The sequence below is a fragment of the Tubulanus polymorphus genome, chromosome 4 (genome assembly GCF_964204645.1).
Source record: "Tubulanus polymorphus chromosome 4, tnTubPoly1.2, whole genome shotgun sequence".
In the NCBI taxonomy this organism is placed as follows: Eukaryota; Metazoa; Nemertea; class Palaeonemertea; order Tubulaniformes; family Tubulanidae; genus Tubulanus; species Tubulanus polymorphus.
The window spans coordinates 12,610,236-12,632,194 of NC_134028.1; the positions used below are offsets into that span (position 1 = coordinate 12,610,236).

Here is a 21,959-nt window from a genome sequence, read left to right on the forward strand (position 1 = left end):
AGGGGTACAGGGACACCATGCCCACTTAGGAAGTGGTTTCAAATGCTCAACAATGTAACAATTTCAATATTCAACGCCCCCTGATGACCATATACAAAAACCAATGATTATGAAACTCACAACCACAATCATAAGACATGTCACCAGCTGCGATTTTGTAATAGATTGTGATAACAAAATATGCGTCGTTACCAATTCAATATGGAAATACTAAGTTATTCTACTATTGAACGCCTCTGGTAACCATATACAAAAACCAATGACCTTGAAACTCACCACAATCGTAGCAGATGTCACGAGCTACAACTTAGCAATTGATCATGGTAACAAAATATGCCTAGGTAACAATATAATAAGGAAATAGTTATTCTACTTTTCAATACCCCATGGTCACCGTATACATGTAGAATAACTAATGTCCTCAAAACTTGCCACAATCATGGACGATGTCAAGAGCTACAACTTTGCAATTGATTGTGGTAACAAAGTATGCATATCGTATTTTCCCGTGTATAAGTCCAGTTTTTGAGACCAACCAGAGCCCCAAGGGGCACTATGGCCAGCCTGTCAGCTTTTCATAAAATGGCAAATGATTGATGCATTCTGTGGGTTAAATTTGTCAAAATACACTCCCAGCTCAGAGTCAATATCTAATAATTTACGCAATACAATCGTAGAATACAAAAGTAGCACAGACAGCGACTGCATCTGGCAGGAACAAATACCTCAGATAAATCTTTTCCCTTGGTCTTATTGATTTTAATGCGGAATAGAATTGAATTTTCTGAGATTTGCTCAATAAAACAAAATTGAATTGGATTTGATGTTTTTGTTTATTCAATAAATTAAAATTGAATTGGATTTGATATTTTTTTGCAGAATAAAATATAGATCTTAAAATAAAACCCGGAAGTAAGACAGTAGACAATACCGCGGGTTCACGTGAACACCTGCTGATTTCTGCGGCTAGGCCAATCATAGAGGAGTCTTTGCTTTCTGATTGGCTTTTCAAAACCAATATTTTTGCAATCAGATATTCTCGAAAAAGCTCATATCAATTTTAACGAGGCCCTCTTTTAAAATTTCAGCTACGTAGAGTTTGGAGAATGGATAATGCTTTAATGAATGATTTGTATGAATATATACCCAGTTGCACATTCAAAGAGCCTTCTGGAAACCATGTCATTTAAATTCGTTCCATTTGTATAGTAATAGGCTCAGCCTATGGCTGGCCTAAAAATCATGTCCAAAAAACGTACGTCGACTTATACACAGACTACACTTTCAATATAGTTTTAAACTGACGATGTTTATGAAATAATTATCCATGTTAGGCTACACTCCTATACCAATTAGAATAAAGGATATCTTTCTGATAGTTTGGAAATGTCTCAAAATTAACTGATGCTAAAATCAAATGAAAAAGAAAAGCGTGCGCGTGTATCATTGTACAGCATTTTATAAGCTTCGCTGTTGTGGCAGAGTGCCAATAATCAATACAGAGCAGTCTAATACTAGACTACAGGCGCCCAGCATTCAATGTGCATACAATACATTCAACATGTGGATATAAGAAGGATAGGTGGCAGTAGTGAGCGCTGGAGTGCTGCTCCTTCATGTCTCTCTACAAAATAGCTTGGATTTATTGGAAGCTATTTGGGTGGCTGATGCTAAAGTGTTTTTGATTTATCGTAAATGTGTTGTGACTATGCTGATGCAGTGTAGAGGTCATTAAAAGAGTGTTGGTGGTTGTTATTGGAGACTTTGATGTCAAAATTACATGGACAGACTGTTTTTTCCACCATAACCTTCATGATAGTACATAGTTGTGGTCAGCTGTGGTCACTATTGTTTATTTCATGGTCATTGACCATGACTACGATGTCATTCTCTGCTGGTAGTCTGCTTAGTCTAGCAAGCTGTGATTTACAAATTGACAGTGAATTAGTGTTAAAGCCGAGAGAACTGAAGATCTATAAAAGAACCTCAACCAGGCGGAACAAGAGAGGATCAGGGACTAGTCGGAAATATAGATCATTAACCCTTGGACTTCTGAACTCACAATCAATTTGCAATAAATATGATCAGATTTTACCCGAGGTTTCTGAAAATGACTTTGATGTCCTCTGTCTCAATGAGACATGGATTACCAGTTCTGATAAAGACAAGAAATTTGCAGATGCACTGAGCCCACCAGGTTACGAGTTCATTCATTTTCCCCGTCCTGGAAACTGTTGCTATGGCGGAGTAAGGATTATGTTTTAGTCTTCCCTAAAGGTTGAGAGAAAGGCGAAACTGCTCCCGGGATGTTTTGAGGCATGTTCTATCAAACTGTCTCATGCATCTCATGTTTTGCATCTGGTGGATGTGTATAGACCTCCACCGTCAAGGAAAAATAAATACACACCAGCAATGTTTTTCCAGGACTTTGCGCCATGTCTACTTGATTTAACATCTGATTCTGGAGATCTTGTCATTGTTGGAGACCTTAATTTTCATTTGAATATTCTTGATTGTCCTGAAACAATTCAGTTTACCAACCTGCTCAATTCATTTTATTTGGTTCAGCACGTAAAATTTCCAACACACAGATCTGGTCACACTCTGGATGCTGTTATTTCATTGGCAAACAATCAGATTATTAGAAGGCTTCGTCAGTGTGATATGGTTTCAGATCATCATCTAGTATGGTGTACGATCTGTTTCCCGAAACCCCCAATGTCTAGAAGGGAGGTATTTGTTAGAAAGCTCCGCTCAGTCCAACCAAGTGCCGTGTTGTCAGATATCAAGTCACTTTCACCGTTGGCCAGCGTGTGAGGTCTATATGTCATCTTTCCGGGAAATCATTGACAATCATGCTCCTCTCCGAAAGAGAAGCATACCTGACAGGATAGGCAATGCCTGGTTCTCGGATGAACTACGCAACATGAAATCTTCCATGCGTGCGGCTGAGCGTACTTGGCAGCAAACCATATTCTTTCGAGATTTTTCGAACTTTGCAGGCTCGGTATCGTGCTCAGCTCCAGGCTACCAAAGCTGAGTACTACTATGTCAGGATAAATGAGGCAAGCTCTAATGGAAAGGCTATGTATCGTGTTATCGTGTTTGCCATGAGGATTCGGAAGAGCTAGCTAATAAGTTTGCTGACTTTTTTAAAGTCAACAACCTACTGAGGTTAATCAGACTGCATCTTGTTTAGCCGAGTTTTCTCCTGTTACTGAAGCTGAACTGAAGGCTATAATCTGTAGGTCACCTACAAAGTCTTGCGAGTTGGATCCAATGCCTACGTGGCTCATTAAATCAGTGGTGTCTGGTGTCATACCTATATTCCAGGTTATTATCGACAAATCCCTGTCAGTGGGGTTAGTTCCTGATGCCATGAAGCAGGCTCTAGTGACACCATTGATAGAAAAGCAGAGTCTTGATCCGGACACCATTGATAGAAAAGCAGAGTCTTGATCCGGATATTTTGAAAAACTATCGGCCAGTGAGCAATCTGTCATTCTTGTCGAAAGTATTGGAACGTGTAGTAGCAGCTCATCTCACATCCTATATGAGTGAAAATGGTCTCCATGATGCTCTCCAGTCGGCATATAAAGTTGGGCACAGCACTGAGACCGCACTTATCAAAGTCCAGAGTGATCTGCGTTCAATAGTAGATAGGGAAAGTGCGGCAGTATTGCTCCTACTGGATTTGAGTGCGGCTTTTGACACTGTTGACCACACCATATTGCTCGAACGTATGCAGAAAGTGCTTGGGATAACTGGAAGTGCGCTCAAATGGTTTGAATCGTACCTCGTAGGTCGTTCTCTGAGCGTCGTGATTGATGGATATCGCTCAGCACCCAGGTCTTTACCGTTTGGCGTTCCCCCAAGTGTCTGTTCTGGGACCATTATTGTTTCTCATGTATGTACTGCCGCTAGCAGGGTTATTCAAGGATAGCTGTGTTTATCGCCATGGCTTCGCTGACGATAAACAGTTATACCTGGCATTGAAATGTAATACTACCAATTTATCTAATCAAATCTTAGATCTTAGAGTATTTGAAATCCAATTTCGAAAGTTAATCAGTGGCTTTTGCAAAATAAGCTCATGTGTAACCTCGATAAGTTTGAGGCAATGCTGATTGGAACTGCGATGACCATAGAATTACTTAAAATCAGATTCATACAGGTGGCTGGTCATAAAATTCCAATCTCGATCGTTTCAGTATGGAATTTAGGAGTTTACTTTGACTCGCAGCTAACTATGGAATCACATGTTGCGAGTGTTGTTAGGTCTGCTGCATTTCATTAGCGGGCTATAGGCAGTGTCCGTCGGCAGTTGACATTTGAATCAGCCATACTGCTTACCCAATCTATGGTGCTGTCCCGAATTGATTATTGTAATTGTTGACTTTGGAATTAGCGCTAACTCATTGTATAGACTGCAGCTTATACAAAAATTGCGCTGCCAGGATCATAACTAGAACCCGTGTCAGGGAGCATCAGGAATGAAAACAGGAAGTATTGAAATCCGCGGAAATTTTGAAACATTATGAATTTACCTTTACACTATATAACCTACTGGAAAACATTTAATAATTCACTGACAATATATTATTCCTAATTGAAAAGCGATCGCCGTACGGAACGCAGTGGCGCTAGCAGTCGGTACTGAGGCATCATTATGATAAGACATGTGAACACAGTAGCGCTAGCAGTCGGTACTCGGGAATTCTTATTTCCACGCCGGCGCGGTCCATTGCTAATAGGATAACGATTCTCATAGTATTCACGTTAGATTATTGATTTTTTACACACACAATCTGATCGTACATCATAGCGATATAAAAATAGAACGCTTTTACGGTTCGGTTCGGTAGGCCTATGTTATCGCTAACGATGTCTGATTCAGAGAGAATGTCACTGAGTCCACCACCCCCCCCCCCATTTCTCAACGGATTTGCACTGATCTCAAGAATGATAAAAATGGGCCCTTGTCCGCGGAAATCCGCGGAAGATTTTCATCCCTGGAGCATATAACACCAGTTCTGAAATCTCTCCATTGGCTTCCGGTTAGAGAGCGTATAGAGTACAAGATAATTCTTATTGTCTTCAAATGTCTACAGCATCTTGCACCTGTCTACCTTGGGGGTCTTCTTGTTCCGTATGTGCCGAGGCGCTCATTGCGTTCCAGCTCAATGAACTTACTAACTGAAACCACATATAGACTTAAATCATTCGGTGGACGTTCATTCTCACATGACGCACCGACCCTTTGGAACTCCCTTGATCCAGAGCTCCGTAGCATAACAGACATCGAGATATTCAAAAGCACTTTAAAGACATTCTTATTTCGTAAGGCGTATCAGTAACCACCCACTACAGCGCCGGTGAAGACTGCATCAATGGAACAGGCGCAATATAAATGTTTATGTGATTGATTGATTGATTGATTGATTGATTGATATAAACGATGAGCACTAATCTGGCAATTTACTATCAAAAACAACAGATCCAAATGATTAATTGCAAACAGTGGTCAAGACTCTCAACTATAATGAGAATGACCATAGCACTGTTTTCAAAAGTGAGTTATGTAAACACATGAGGAAATGACTCCGACTAAACACCGACTATAGCCTTAGTACAACTTTTTAAACTGAAAATTTGACCTCGACTTATACACCGGGTCGAATTGTACACCTGAAAACATGGTAGGTACAAAAATAACATAGAAATCAAAGTTATTTTATCAATCAATGCCCCCTGGTGGCCATATACAAAAAGCAATGACCTTGAAACTCACCAAAATCATAGAACACGATTATGAGCTACAACTTTCCAATTGATTGTGGTAACAAAATATGCTTAGGTATCACTAAAATGTGGAAAAAAGGTTTTCCCACCTACGAATGAGTACTGATGACACGAAGATGGTAGCCAATTGCGTCATAATTGGCTGATCAAAATTACCTGATAAACTTAACAGGTGAGAACGCCGACCTTTAAAATTTGCGGTTTTTGTCACGAGTTACACACGCAAACCAGCTGATGGCCCTCCTCAGAGAAAACTTGAAAGCGTTTTCCGAACGACTTATATTTAACGGCAATGTGACACATCTTCATTCAACGATAATCAGCATCTCACTTATCACGGGGTTGAGCCCTGAATTATTGCAGGTAAAATGCGCCCATGAATACTCCCTAAAAATCATCACTCAGTGAAGGCATTCGCCACGTACGTTTGCGGCAACAGTAGTAGGCCTATATACATAACTACTGTTGCCGCGCGCGTGTGTCGATAAGTAAAACAGGCGCTGAACGCTGAACGCTTTTAGTGAGACCATCATTTAGTGAGATAATTTTGAATACCAAAACCGCGGGGAATTCTCATCTCTGATAAAAGAGTCGGATCGACCCAATTTTTCTTATGCTGAAGAACTCTAGGGGGATTCAAATATGTATGTAAAAAGTGCTGGTGTTCATGATCGAATGGCGAGATGCTAAAATAAGATTAGCTTGACCCTGAACTGATAAAGGACTGGGCCAAGGATTGATTATTGGGGTCCATCCCTACCTACTTCTGATTCTGATGGACAGGTGAGAGCCTCGTGTAGCTCCCCCATCAGGACTTTTACCGGCACATCCAGAAAAATTGAAATAAATTTCCCATGGGCAAAGTGTGGTTTACCTTGAAAGCTAGAGGTTGTTTGGAGTAAGGGCATTGCTTGAAAAATCTTTTCAATTCGTGACTTCAAAGTTCCACAAGTTTATATTGTATTTTATCTTTCTTAAAGAATTATTTTGTAAGACCAAAGATATACATTTGGTTACGGTCCACGTCCAAAAGTTTGTAGGGTACAGGTAGGCGCAGCATGGAAACTATTTTATATTTTCAAAAACAAAATATGTTTCACAATATGAAAAAAATATTCAAATAAGGCCATCCCAAAATAATTGTATGTTTGCCGTAACACCGACTCAACTTTTCAGGATGAATCGGTACGTAGGTAGGAAAAAAATTTTTTGGCTAAATTTTTGGGCAAAAAAACAAATTAATCACCTTTTTACATGGAAACAATATCGCAAAAATCATCTACGTTGTGCACGGGAAATTTGTCTAGTAGCGTAGATTTCGAGAATTATTCTAAAATTATAACTTCGTCCAGAGCGTCATCTCTGTGTTAAAAATGAAACAGTACATTGAATATGTGCGCGGTTTTACGTTACCAGCTATAGTCACTATGAGAATGAATGACAGCTTATTGGAACACTTGTCAGTTTCCTGGAAAACTTAAATTAGGCCACATTGACAAGGCATGTTTTCACACGATGCACACTTGAATTCAAACATATATAACACGTAGCTCATACGAAGGCAGTGGGTCGGTCGGCTGTTTTTATCAAAAATAAAATTTATTTCAATGAATCCCAGAAAAAAAGTTTTCACTCGGTACCTTTGAAGTAGGGTCGGTCGGGTTACGGCAAACCGACCATTAATATGGGATGGCCTAAAATTCATATGATGTCACATATCAGAGGGTGGCTGAATATTGGGTCATGGAAACCTCTTCCAATGTTGGCCGCAGAAGTTAAAATACCGGTACAGAAGAAATCGGTTATTAGATCGTTATAAATCCTGGAATTTACGACTACAATATTCGCTGCTTAATATTTTCAGGTCACAAGAAATTACAATTTATTACAAATTCTATCAAACAGAAAACACAGCGCTCATCTTCTGCTACGATTATTCAGCCTATTTTCATGTCAAACGCGCACGTGTTACAGCATCACCTTGAGTAGTGTACTGTACGAGCTTGTGTGTGTCTCATGTAGCACTCTGCGCGCACAGGTGGAGGCCTTGTGTAAGTGAATGTTCGCTTACACTTCAATGTCAATCAAAACAATCACCGAGTATTAAAGTGAAACAATATCTATGGCGGATGTGTGAAATAATAACATCCTCACCAGCAATGAGCATTTAAAATTCGCACGTATACGGCACCTTGCCCAATGAAATGTACGCCATTCTATCGTTTTCCCATAATTATTTTAGTAGCGCCGGAATTCCCCGTATACCCCAAAAACAGCCAATCCCATTTGCTGTATCAATGATGGGTCGTATAAATGGCTCAGCAGATTTCTCTGAAAGAAAACAGGTGGCCGAAATCAGAGGAACTTTCTCATCTTGGTATAAATTGGTCTAACTGGTGGAGCCACGCAAGGTAGTATCCTAAGTTGTCTTAAGGGTAGATACATTTGTAACACAAATATAAAGACATTACATTGAAGCGTCTTCAAAACTTCGCAGAATAACTGGATTCTGTCTAGACAAACGGACGGACGACGGACGAAAAGTGAACGCTACAGCCCACTGGGACTAAAGTCCCAAGTGGGTTAAAAAACGGACCGCGATTTTACATAATTGGCTCAATGCAAACTTCAATATCGCTAACAAACGTAAACCCCAATCAATGGCGATCTAGCCTAATTCAGAGATTATTGGCAAAAACCATAGAAATGTAAGGAAACATGAAGCAATCTTCATTAGTTCGTTGATCTTTGGAACCATAGGTGATCAAATCCTCCCAACAAACTGATCATGATATTCTGGGGAAAAAAATCTGACAAATTGGCCAGAAAATATGGTAAAACAGGGAATGCCCACTTCGGGCTAAATACTGAAGGGAGGCATTACTATTCTAATAGTCTCAACAGTTTAGAAATGATTAGTTGAATGAGCGAATGCATGAATTACTCACATTTGAGTTTAACAAGTATGGAATGTGGTCGGATTGTCTGTCCTCCATTCTCAAAACAGCGTTTAATGTGTCTTTGCAACTCACACACCATACAAAAGCCAACAATTTTACCTTGAAAAAAAATTGAAAACAAGGATAGTATATGCATTAAATCAGATGTACCCATGACAAAGTAAGTTACATGAGATATATCAGGTGTCCCAAAATATGAACACCTTTTTACACGCATTTTCTCAGCAATTTATGTAAACTGAATTCAATGATACAAAATTAACTTAGGGTATCATTCCAAGACAATTAATTTAAGAAATATAATAATTTATATTTAAGAAATTGATGGCAACATTTTTGAAATATTATTTCGTAGTATCCTGGAAAAAAAGCATGTAAACCAGAGCACCAAAAGTCCAGTGCTCTCAAGGTCCTGTTATAATAAATGCAGTACATTGTACTTAAAAAATTGTAACAAAGTAACACAGGCAGTAGCAAATGCTTTATTTAATTAATTGATTATCTTTCCCACTCTATTAACATTAATTTTCATTTTCAGTGAATATATCCTTAAATGAAAAGACAAGCCCATTTTAGCTGCCCATAAGATCACACTACATGAAAAAATGCATAAAGAATAGTAGGCATCATGCTGAAAAGAAATCAAAGATGGAAGGCAACCCTGGTATATCGGCGTCTATAGCCGCGTTCACACTTGATTCGGCGCTTACGAAGTACCGTACTTCGCCAGTGGCGAATTCAACAAAATACGCCATTTAAAAAACAGCCATTTACGTTCACACTACGAGTCGGCAATTCGGCACCTAATAAGCCCAGTATAGTAGTCACCCAGCGCGCCAATAGAGGGGAGTGTAATTAATGCTAAATGTTTTGTACTACGAAGCGCTGAATCTGCGTTCACACTACAGAAAATAAGCAGCCAGCTCAGTGCCGTACTGAGATCAGGTTTTCGGCGCGGAATTGAATTCCGCACTTGATAAGCCGCGTACTTCAGAACGGGACTGAATAAGCCGTGAATAGGCCTCGAATAATTTCCTAGTGTGAACGCTTAGTACCGTACTGAAATCCTAGTGTGAACGCAGCTATTATCATTACCCGTGCTGGCACCCGGTACTTCCAAACTTCCCAAGAGCCGATGGAGAAAACCGGCCATATCAATTCGACCATCTATTTTCCACCTATTGACAGCATATCAGCTGTGTATATCCCGTGGTAACAATTTCATTTGTGCCACCAAGAGCTAACAGAAAGTTATTCTCAGGACCATTCTATAAGGATCAACACAGTTGATCCTAAAAATTAAACCCATGGCAATTTTGACTACTATAGCAATTATTTTTTTCTCCCTGATCTATCGGGTTATTCAATTACCCGATGCCTCTACATTTGTATAGCCGACGGCCACGCCGCCAAGTACAGCGCGCAGCATTGGAACTCTAAATGTACCATAGTATATGCCAGCTCAGTTATCGGTGTGTGTGTGTGTTCTGTGTACGTGTAATTCACATGTAATTAAAAAATTCTGTGATTCTTAGTTTGTTGTCCCTGCTTCATCGTGCACGTGGTTTATATTATTATTTATATCTAACGTCTTCAACAGCTGATACAACCGCACCCGCGCCTGTCAATCATCTTAATTGATTCATATACTAAAATGCTCACTATGAAAAACTATGCTGTGTGAATCAATCTGGAATGTTTCAGCAGAATATCAGACACTAAGTACCGTTCTTAAAAGGTTTATTTGCTGTATGTCATTAACAATCTGTTATCTCATACTTTATTCATAACTTTGAAGCGGCGCGCTGGCAGCTAACGCTCAGCAAGGTCAGTCACGTAGGCCAACGATAACATGAAACAGACCACGGTTTTCCCGGTTAAAAGCATCTCTCCACATAAATTAGAGGGACTGTAATGGACCATTTGTCGACACTTACCTTCGTATGGATACAATCAAGATAATTCCACCCTATTATTGCACTATGCAACGATCGACGCGCAGCTTAAACATGGTGCCGTCATTTAATACGCTAGTCACGATGTATCTCTACACGCATCAAAATCACACTTGAATTACAAGTGTTGACTTATGAGAAACAACAGAAATCTAGCAATTTGATTAGGAAAATTACAGCACTCTTGTTCAAAAAGTTGATAAACCACCTCTGATTTTCTTATCATTTAAAGGCTTTGTCCTCATATGAAACTATTTCCACCCTATCACAAGTGCACTCAGCCGCCATGATTTGCCCATTCAACGATAGAAACGTTCCCATTTAATTAGGGGAAATATTTAAAACAAGCGAGATTTCACACTCTGCATTAATAAGATTAATCTTAGTATTTATTCGTTAGACAAATCTTTGTCAGAACTCCCACCAACAAGTTAAAAAGTGTTGACACAAAAATGACTCACCTTCACGACTACGTCATGAAGGTAAACTAGGGGTCCAGGGACACCATGCCCACTTGGGAAATGGTTTCAGATGCTCAACAATCTAACTATTTCAATATTCAACGCCCCATACAATGACCTTGAAAAATCCAATGACCTTGAAACTCACCACAATCATAGAAAATGTCAGCAGCTACAATTTTGTAATTGATTGTGGTAACAAAATATGCCTACTTACCAATATGAAATACAAAGTTATTCTACTATTCCACGCCCCAGGGTGACCATATGCGAAGCCCGATGACCTTGAATCTCACCATAATCATAGAACATGTCATGAGCTACAACTTTCTAATTGATTGTGGTAACAAAATATGCTTTAGTATCAATATGAGATGGAAAAACTTCTTTCCACCTACGAATGAGTACTGATGACACCAAGATGACTGCCAATTGCGTCATAATTGACTAATCAAATATACCTAATATCGGGTATAAAAGATCCCTTTCCAAAGAATACCCATTACAAATTGCAATGAAAAATGGTAAACCATTGGGAAGCTACAGGACTCAGAATTCAGGCCAAAATTGAGAGTCCGATTGACCCAATTTTTCTCATGGTGATGGGCCCTTGGGGGATACAAATATATATGAACGATCAAGGTATTTGATAATAGCGTCTTCAAAATTTCCCACGAAAATTTGAAAAATGTGTGTCGAAAACTTCGATAATGGACCAATGGTCCAGTGGCTCGCCAAACTGGTGTGGAATTAAAAAAATCTGTCACATAGGCTATCGGTATGCAAAAGATCATTTCATTGAAAATTAAACAAGAAAAAAAGATATAACTAGGGGTCCAGGGACACCATGCCCACTTGGGAAGTGGTTTCAAATGCTCAACAATCTAACAATTTCAATACATAACGCCCCCTAGTGACCATATACAAAAACCAATGACCTTGAAACCCACCACCATCATAGTACATGAAAGCAGCTATGATTTTGTAATTGATTGTGATAGCAAAATATGCCTCGTTGCCAATTTAATATGGAAATACTCAGTTATTCTACTATTCAACGCCCCCTGGTGACCAAATACAAAACCCAATGACCTTAAAACTCACCACAATCGTAGTACATGTCATGAGCACAACTTGGCAATTGATCATGGTAACAAAATATGCCTAGGTACCAATCTAATAAGGAAATACTAAGCTATTCTACTATTCAACACCCCCTGGTGACTATATGAAATAACTAATGTCCTTAAAAACTCAACACAATCATAGACGATGTCATGAACTACAACTTTGCAAATGATCATGGTAACAAAATATGCCTAGGCACCAATCTAATAAGGAAATACTAAGTTATTCTACTATTCAACGCCCCCTGGTGACCATATACAATAACTAATGTCCTTAAAACTCACCAAAATCATGGAAGATGTCATGAGCTACAACTTTGCAATTGACTGTGGTAACAAAATATGCATAGGTACAAATATAATATAGAAATACTAAGAAATTGTATTATTAAACACCCCTAGTGGACACATACAAAACCAATGACCTTGAAACTCACCAAAATCATAGAGCACATTATGGGCTACAACTTTCCAATTGACTATAGTAACACTATATGCTTAGGTATCAATAGAATGTGGAAAAACTTTTTCCCACCTACGAATGGGTACTGATGACACCAAGATGGCCGCCAATTGCGTCATAATTGGCTTATCAAAAATACCTGTCTCAGACATAAAACATCCCTTTCCAAAGAATACCCATCACAAATTGCAATGAGAAATGTCAAACCAGTAGGAAGCTACAGGACCTAGAATTCTGGCCAAAATTGATATTTTTGGGCACTAAAAAGGTCATAGGATGGCCATCTTGAGTCAGATTGACCCAATTTTTCTAATGCTGATGGGCCCTTGGTAGATTCAAATACAAACTTAAGATCAAGGTAATTGATCAAAGCGTCTTCAAAATTTCCCTCGAAAACTTCGAAAATGTGTAAAAAGTGCTGATTTTGGCGAAGAACAATGGCTGCCAGTCGGCCATCTTGAATCTGACAGGTTTTTGGGCTGAAGATGTGTCTAGGGTAAATACATGTATAAACCAAATATCAAGACATTACCTTGAAGCGTCTTCAAAACTTCCCAAAATAACTGGATTCCGTCTACGGACGGACGGACGAAAAGTGAACGCAATAGCCCGCTGGGAGTAGTCCCAAGTGGGCTAAAAAAGGACTCAATTTTGGTCAGTGTGAACTTTTAATGATAACTGACTTTTAACGAGAATGAAATCTCGAAAAATTTATTATGGGCCTTTTGTCTGAACAAATGTTCATAATTGTAATACATCCCTTGAATGATGTAAACAACTAAAACTACGAGTGACCCGATAAGATACGATACAAACTAAGCGAGAGCCTGGGTTTCATTGGAGGTTTTTCATTTTTATCATACGGACCAATCAGGACAGAAGCTCCCAAGTTCTTCAAATTTTAGACCAATCAGTGCCGGTAACTGATGAAAAAAAGTTTATCAACTGACATGATTTTTAATTCAGAGATGCTAGGGCCAAAGTACCAAAATTCCGGAATTTAGAACGGGGGTCTTTTTGCGTTTTTGCATCGCCGGAAATGCGTTCTAGAGCGATCTGGGTATCTGAAAATACGACGGCAGGCATTCGTTGTGCTACACATCCCTCGCTGCTTATGCCGCGCGCTATCCGGGTGACCAAGAATATCTTTTTTCCCGCCACTACCGTATTTGACCTGGTCTTTACAAACGACGCAGTACGCCACACCACCTAAGTCTAACTTACAAATGTAGTTCGATAAGTAGTCCCCGTTACTTACACTCTAGCCAGTGCCAGTTAAATTTATTTTTCATACCGCTGTCAATTGCCTTTATATCGGCCGACTCCCGACTGACAATCTTTCCGTGCGGGCTCATTTTGCAGACCGTCCCGCTTGACAGCTGCAGGCTGTTAGAAAGTTACAAAGCTGCGTGTCTCAGGACATAGCACGCACGTGGTAATAATTAAGATGATATTTATTAGATATCATCTTAATTATTACCACGTGCATCTTCACATTGTTGGCCGTCAGCGGGACGATGTACAACGACGCGTAAAGATAATTGACTTTTAATTGGAAATGGCGTCACAACAGTGGCGCTCCGCCACCTACGCACGCACAAATACCACAACAAGCACACATATATACATTGTAGCAGAACGTCCTCGGAAACAGAGACCAAGATAAAATAACACAGAAGCCACGACGAGTACAAGCAAACGAACGCTTTTACGGTCCGTGCCATTACTGGTCGCCACGAGGAATTCTCACCCAATTTCCGGAATTGACATCGGCGATCCTAAATTTCCGGAATTCCGGATATTTCCGGAAAACTAGCATCTCTGTTTATTAGTTTACGATAGGATTGCTTTAAGTAGCTTACATCTTCACTCGGACAAATCGTTGTTACGCACGACCTACACCCTGGCGCGCATACTCTATAACTGATACATACATGCAGTGAATATGAGAGTATAAGGCTATACTGCCTACGCGACTATACACGACAACAACCGGGTCAACACAAATTTTATAGAACCAAAATTTTGAGGGTTTTCGTCTTTGAAAGCCCATAACTACTGAACCGGATCTTGGCAATAAAAAGTTCTTCCGACGCAAATAGCAGTGAATTTTCGCATGTGTTATTTTGGACAGTTGAAGATGCTGCATAAGAAAATTTGCTCAAATAAATCGAATTATTGAAACTTTTTGGTAAATTTCTCAAAAAATATGAAACCCACGGCTTTCAACTTTGCACACCATAAAGAAAAACCAATTACGAAATATATTTTTGCATAATCCGTTCAATTCGCCCATTAGTAGTGCAATAACAGGCTAAATTGCGTTTGAGTGTGCTAAAAATAGATTTGAGTGTAGTGTATTGAGCATACGAATGATTATCAATCGGCCAGACTATTGACATAACGCAAACCAAAAATGTGTAAAAAGTGCCGATTTTGGCGAACGACAATGGCTGCCAGTCAGCCATCTTGAATCTGACAGGGCCAGTTCTTTTTTGGACTGAAGATGTGTCAAGGGTAGATACATGTATAGGCCTAAACCAAATTTTAAGATATAACCTTGAAGGGTCTTCGAAACTTCCTAAAATAACTGGATTCCATCTACGGACGGATGGACGAAAACTGAACGCAATAGCCCGCTGGGACTAAAGAACCTAGTGGGCTAAAAACTGTGCAGTTCTCGATTTGACTGGGAGCGGATCAGACAAATTATTGTGCAAGGTTCAAAATAAGCACCCGCTTAAGGCTTAGGTACAACCTCGAAACGTTACAAAAAACAAATGTTTATACAATCAACAGTCTGTAGGGAATTATCCATTAGAAAAACTTGAAATATAAAGGCTTAGTTCCTATATGTCTACCAGTCATAATAGGCCTACGTACATTTTAATGTATAGCCATTACCCGACTTAGGTGTAAAATGTGCCCCAGAAAGTTGCTTTGGCAGCAGCCATTTTTGGCAATTAGTTGGCAACAAAAGAGTTAATATCTAACTTTTTACATAGTGTTTTGAATTTGAGCATACTCACACAACTTAGCCTTGAAAGCTCATTGATGATATTCATACCTCAAGGTTATTCTCCAAAATTTTCAATGAATTCTGTTTACATATAGCTGAGAAAATACTTAAAGGCCGAGGAGTATGGATGCTAGTTAACCGGGTGGCAAACACTTGAGATCGCCCGTCCCACTAACTACAGTATCTTGTTTATAATGTTTAGAGTGAGCGAGGTTGGCTCACAACAGAAAAGCAGGTCACACACAGTTAAATTTGACAAATTCATAAAAGTTTTCATATCAAGTTCTAAACTAATTTTAAGTAATCTAGTCATAGTGGGAATGAAAATCTGATGCTAGCGATCTTTTTTTGAAGAGATAGGGCCAAGATTAAAGATTTTAGAGACATTTCAAATTTTTTGAAAATCATTAATTTTTATCCGATTTCCATGAAATTTGGACACAACATTGATGGTAGATAGCTAAACAAGTGTACGAAATTTCAGACTGATCCATTGACCATAGAAAAAGTTTTGATGTTGCCAAATTTTGGTACTATGAATGGGGCTATGTTTTGTTTATGTATACTGATGACTATAGGTATCAAATTACTGTTCATGTGCTCTGTGAGCTACACTAATTCACTGGATAACTCCTCCCTCTATGTCATTCAAAGATTCAAATTTTGAAGGAAATACCAACTAAAAAGCTTAATTTCTCGTAGAGGAGGGCCTAAAACACATTTTTGACTGCAGAAATGAATATATTACACATTAATACCCTATGTCTGACAAAAAGGAGGGTCCAAATCGGATAACTGACAGAGAAAATAGGAGATTTCCAGTTTCAACCGTTGGAGCTCTCCACTGAACTATTGCTTCATGGGTACTGCCATCTTTGACATTGATTGGGCTTTTATACTGCTCCTCGGCCTTTAAGAAAAAGCGGCATGGTTCTGGTAAGCCTGATACATTCCTAAATCAAATCATCTTTGACATTGATCTTAAAATACTAGATAAAAACTTTTACTTACATTTCAATGGATGATCATCAGTCTCCAAATATGAAACCAGGGGAGCAGTGTATGTCAAACACTGTAGTGTTGAGTTTAAGAAGCAGGTGTTGCCCATATTTTGAAGACCGGAACCAACTTTTCGAACACAGGACCAAGATTGTGATATCTTATCAGCAGGGAACAGGTCCACCTTTGGTACTGGTATACCATCATGTGCAACAATCTGATCAACTGAATTTCCTAGATTCATCTTCATGTCTGAAAAGTTCTTGAACATGTTTGAATACAACCAAAACCTATCAGAAAAGCTAATTACTGAGCATGTACTTAAAAAACATAGACTGCTTAAAAAAATCCTTGAAAGTGACATCCATTTTCAGTGCCTATGATAAAAACTAGGGGTCCAGGGACACCATGCCAAGTACTCAACAATCTAACAATTTCAATATTCAACACCCCCTGGTTACCAATGACCTTGAAACTGACAATAATCATAAAACATGTCAGCAGCTACGATTTTGTAATTGATTGTGATGACAAAATATGCCTCGTTACCAATTTAATATGGAAATACTAAGTTATTCTACTATTCAACGCCCCCTGGTGACCATATTCAAAACCCAATGACCTTTAAACTCACCACAATCATAGAACATGTCACGAACTATAACTTTGTAATTGATCATGGTAACAAAATATGCCTATGTACCAATATAATAAGGAAATACTAAGTTATTCTACTATTCAGCACCCCCTGGTGACCATATAGAATAACTAATGGCCTTAAAACTTGCCACAATCATAGATGATGTCATGAGCTACAACTTTGCAATTGATTGTGATTACAAAATATGCATTGATACGAATATAATATAGAAATACTAAGACATTGTATTCTTCAACGCCCCCTGGTGGCCATATACAAAAACCAATGACCATGAAACTCACCACAATCATAGAACACGTTATGAGCTACAAGTTTCTAATCGATTGTGGTAACAAAATACGCTTAGGTATCAATATAATGTGGAAAACTTTTTCCCACCTACGAATGAGTACTGATGATACCAAGATGGCCGCCAATTGCATCATAATTGGCTGATCAAAAATACCTGTCTCAGGTATAAAACGTCCCTTTTCAAGGAATACCAATCACAAATTGCAATGAGAAATGGCAAACCAGTAGGGAGCTACAGGACTCAGAATTCGGGCCAAAATTGACATTTTTGGGCACTAAAAAAGGTCATAGGACGGTCATCTTGAGTTCGATCGACCCAATTTTTGTTATGCTGATGGGCCCTAGGGGGATTTACATACATCCGAAAGATCAAGGTAATTGATCAAAGCGTCTTAAAATTTCCCCAAAAAAGTTCTAAAATGTGTAAAGTGCTGATTTTGGTGAAAAACAATGGCTGCCAGCCGGCCATCTTGATTCTGACAGGGCCAGGTTTTAGGCTGAAGATGTGTCTAGGGAAGATACATGTGTAACCCAAATATCAAGACATTTTATTGTATTCATAATCTTGAATACAAAGTTGCCGGATCAATATTTGCAGCGTATTTAACCCCATTTATCGGATCTTTCTTTAATTAAATGACTGTAAAAATGGTGTGCTTTGGTCAGGTTAGTAAACATAGGCCTACATGACAGATGTCGACTAGCTTGAGAGCTAAAAATGGTCAATTCGAATCTAAAAGAAAATAGTTAACTTCTAGGAGGAGATTTATGCCCAAAATGTGCTTAAAGATTGCATCTCAGAGCCTTGAAATTTCAAAATTTTCAGGGGGAGTGCCCCTCGATCCCCTGTTTTGTGATATGATATAGGTACCTACAGTTCAGCACGACGCAGAAACCGTGGGGTGGTGAAACATAAGATACCGTGCATTCGGTGCTCGTTTGGATATGTGAGCCTAAGGCACTCTGGATTGTAGCACTGATGGATTTTAGGTGGCCATGCCCCTGCCAATTGGGCTAAAAAAAATTATGATTCTTATGACATTTTAGGCCTAAATCAAAAATAAAACCTACCATTTCCATTACGAAGAATATGCTCATTCTTCAAGTTATGCTGTGACGTGAGTGCAACATACTTTTGGCGAATATTTTCCAGTTGAAAAGTTGAAGATTTTTGAGCTTGTTCAAATTCTATATCTTGCATCAATATTTTGAATGAGTTAGCCTCTAACTGGCGATCCAATGTGTCTTTGTTACCCAGTGATTCCTTTAAAGACTCCTCAATTGGGTTCACAGTTTCTGTATAGCTGGCAGGCATAGCAAGTTACTGTTAGAGATGGCGATGTTCATTTGATGAAAGAATTGGGCCTAGAAACAAAGAGAAAAGGCCATGGTACAAGAGCAGAAATATTCAAAACTTTCTAAATGAATTGGGGTTAGGCCATTGCAATATTGTTACAACTTATACAGGCCGGAAAGGGGAAATTATGGGGTACCGGCACTCACCAGATGGCTTAACAATACACTCAGTTAGTGAAAATTAGTTAATTATTAAAAAATTTTTAATTAGGCCATACCAAAACAAGAGGCCCATGGGCCTTGAAGCATTGGTAGATTAATACTGTGGTATTAAGTGGTTATAATGTTTTACATCTGCCGGAAAATCTTCTATGACGATGTTGATTGGGAGGACCAGAGACTAAAAGGTCTATTTGTCTAGTACGATTTTATTCCTGAAAATGAATTTATTTTCTGCCGAACGATTTAGCCTAGGCTATTTGTACTGTTAAACCTCATTAATGCGATTCTGTTAAAAAGACGAAACTAGTTTATTCTGATGTTTTCCATCATGTCCCAGCCAAGATATTTATATCAATCAAGATTTGGATACAAAAACCCATGTTTACGCATGAACTGTTAGGCCCCACTGAATAATGAAAACAATAACAGAACGATTTTCCTGAATGGAATTGCAAGACCCTCTGATCTTAGAGCTCCAAGCTCTGATGCATGTACGCATGCAAAACGTCGCAGAGAGCGATGCCGGCGTTGGTGTCACTGAGGCCGGCTGATGATTGTTTGTTTGTCTTTTTGTTTGTTTGGCTATAAGTACGTCGTTTGGATCTTGGTTTCCCAAGACTATTCCTATTAGATTGTTCATTTAACCTCACAACGGTACGGCCTTTGAAGTGTTGCCCGCACACTGTACGCAGCCAGCAGGACTCGAACCCACTTGTAACTCAGCATTGATAGTGGATTCAACAGCATCACGCCTTATCTCACTGAGCTACCGAGGCCGCTCGATTCAATTCCAAAAAACAACAGCAGCGGCAAATAACCATCGCAATATTGCAATTTATGGACGCTGAGAATTAATCCCAAATAATCCCATGGATACTGATAGTTGGAATAGCAGTGATATCCAAACACTGTGATATTTATAAACCGGAGGTACATAATTTTATGTTTTCTATTCAGAAGAGGCTGGTCCCCATTCTTTACTACCAATGTCAATGCGGACATATCGCTACGCGATTGTTTAACCCGCTCTCATCTACCAGATAATGAACAAGAACTAGGGGTCCAGGGACATCATGCCCACTTGGGAAGTGGTTCCAAATGCTCAACAATCTAACAATTTCAATATTCAACGCCCCTGGTGACCATATACAGAATCCAATGACCTTGAAACTCACCACAATCATAGAACATGTCAGCAGCTACGATTTTGTAATTGATTGTCATAACAAAATATGCCTAGGTACCAATATAATAAGGAAATACTAAGTTATTCTACTATTCAACGCCCCCTGGTGACCATATAGAATAACAAATGGCCTTAAAACTTGCCACAATCATAGATGATGTCATGAGCTACAACTTTGCAATTGATTGAGGTTACAAAATATGCATTGATACAAATATAATATAGAAATACTAAGATATTGCATTATTCAACGCCCCCTGCTGGCCATATACAAAAACCAATGACCTTGAAACTCACAACAATCATAGAACACGTTATGAGCTACAACTTTCTTAATGATTGTGGTAACAAAATATGCTTAGGTATCAATATAATGTGGAAAAACTTTTTCCCACTTACGAATGAGTACTGCTGACACCATGATGGCCGCCAATTGCGTCATAATTGGCTGATGAAAAATACTTGTCTCAGGTATAAAACATCCCTTTCCAAAGAATACCCATCACTTATTGCAATGAGAAATGATAAACCAGTAGGAAGCTACAGGACTCAGAATTTGGGCCAAAATTAACATTTTTGGGCACTAAAAAGGTAATAGGACGGCCATCTTGAGTCCAATCTTTGTTATGCTGATGGGCCCTGGGGGAATTCACATATATCCGAAAGATCAAGGTAATTGATCAAAGCGTCTTCAAAATTTCCCTCAAAAAGTTCAAAAATGTGTAAAGTGCTGATTTCGGCGAACAACAATGGCTGCCAGTCGGCCATCTTGAATCTGACAGGGCCAGTTTTTGGGCTGAAGATGTGTCTAGGGTAGATACATGTGTAACCCAAATATCAAGACATTACCTTGAAGCGTCTTCAAAACTTCCCAAAATAACTGGATTCCGTCTACGGATGGACGGACGGACGAAAAGTGAACGCAATAGCCCGCTGGGACTAAAGTCCCAAGTGGGCTAAAAATGCGATCGAATAACTTTTTGGACCATTAAATCAGAAATCCGGCGACGCTATGTTGTGGCAAATAATTGAAACATTTTTATTAGTCATTTTCAGCTGTTTCTAATGTTTTACATGAACGGAGTGACAATTTGAAGTTACTATGAAAATGAGAAGAGTCAGCGCTATTTTTTCGTACTACTATTTTCGATCCATTTTACTAGCATAGACGTCAACCAATGCTAATAATGGTCTGTTTGCCGTAACTTGACCGACCTGACTTCAAAGGTACCGAGTGAAATGTTGTGCTATGCCAGGGTTCACCTGGTCTTGCTTTTTCATGTAAAATCAGCCGCATTTCTTCTATGAGTGATACAATATGAAGAAATCACCAGTGCAGAGAGGGTATTTCAGAGAAAATTTGTCCATTTACGCGTGTTCAGCACCCATTTCAAAAGATGATATAACTAAAACACTGCATAGAATACCTGATACTAATCAGTCTTAAGGCTGGCTTAAAACTAAACCCGATATCAATAACCAAACGAGCCGGACACCAATAGGCCTCTACCAGGCCT

The 21,959-nt window shown here is 39.1% G+C and overlaps 2 protein-coding genes across 2 annotated transcripts in view; one reads left to right on the top strand and one right to left on the bottom strand.

Annotated features, from left to right (window-relative positions):
• The window catches only part of LOC141903569 (uncharacterized), a 122,134-nt gene that overhangs the window by 91,928 nt on the left and 8,247 nt on the right, over positions 1–21,959 (bottom strand). Inside the window, exons 2-4 of the mRNA XM_074791747.1 lie at positions 18,810–19,103; positions 16,799–17,038; positions 8,751–8,861 (exon numbers count right to left, since the gene is read on the bottom strand). Coding sequence (XP_074647848.1) covers positions 8,751–8,861; positions 16,799–17,038; positions 18,810–19,053 — 595 coding nt within the window. The 5' untranslated portion in view covers positions 19,054–19,103. The remainder of the gene's footprint in view (positions 1–8,750; positions 8,862–16,798; positions 17,039–18,809; positions 19,104–21,959) is intronic.
• LOC141903571 (large ribosomal subunit protein eL38) overlaps positions 20,932–21,959 on the top strand; it is a 134,336-nt gene continuing 133,308 nt past the window's right edge. Inside the window, exon 1 of the mRNA XM_074791753.1 lies at positions 20,932–20,941. The gene's annotated coding sequence lies outside the window, so the exon portion shown is untranslated. The remainder of the gene's footprint in view (positions 20,942–21,959) is intronic.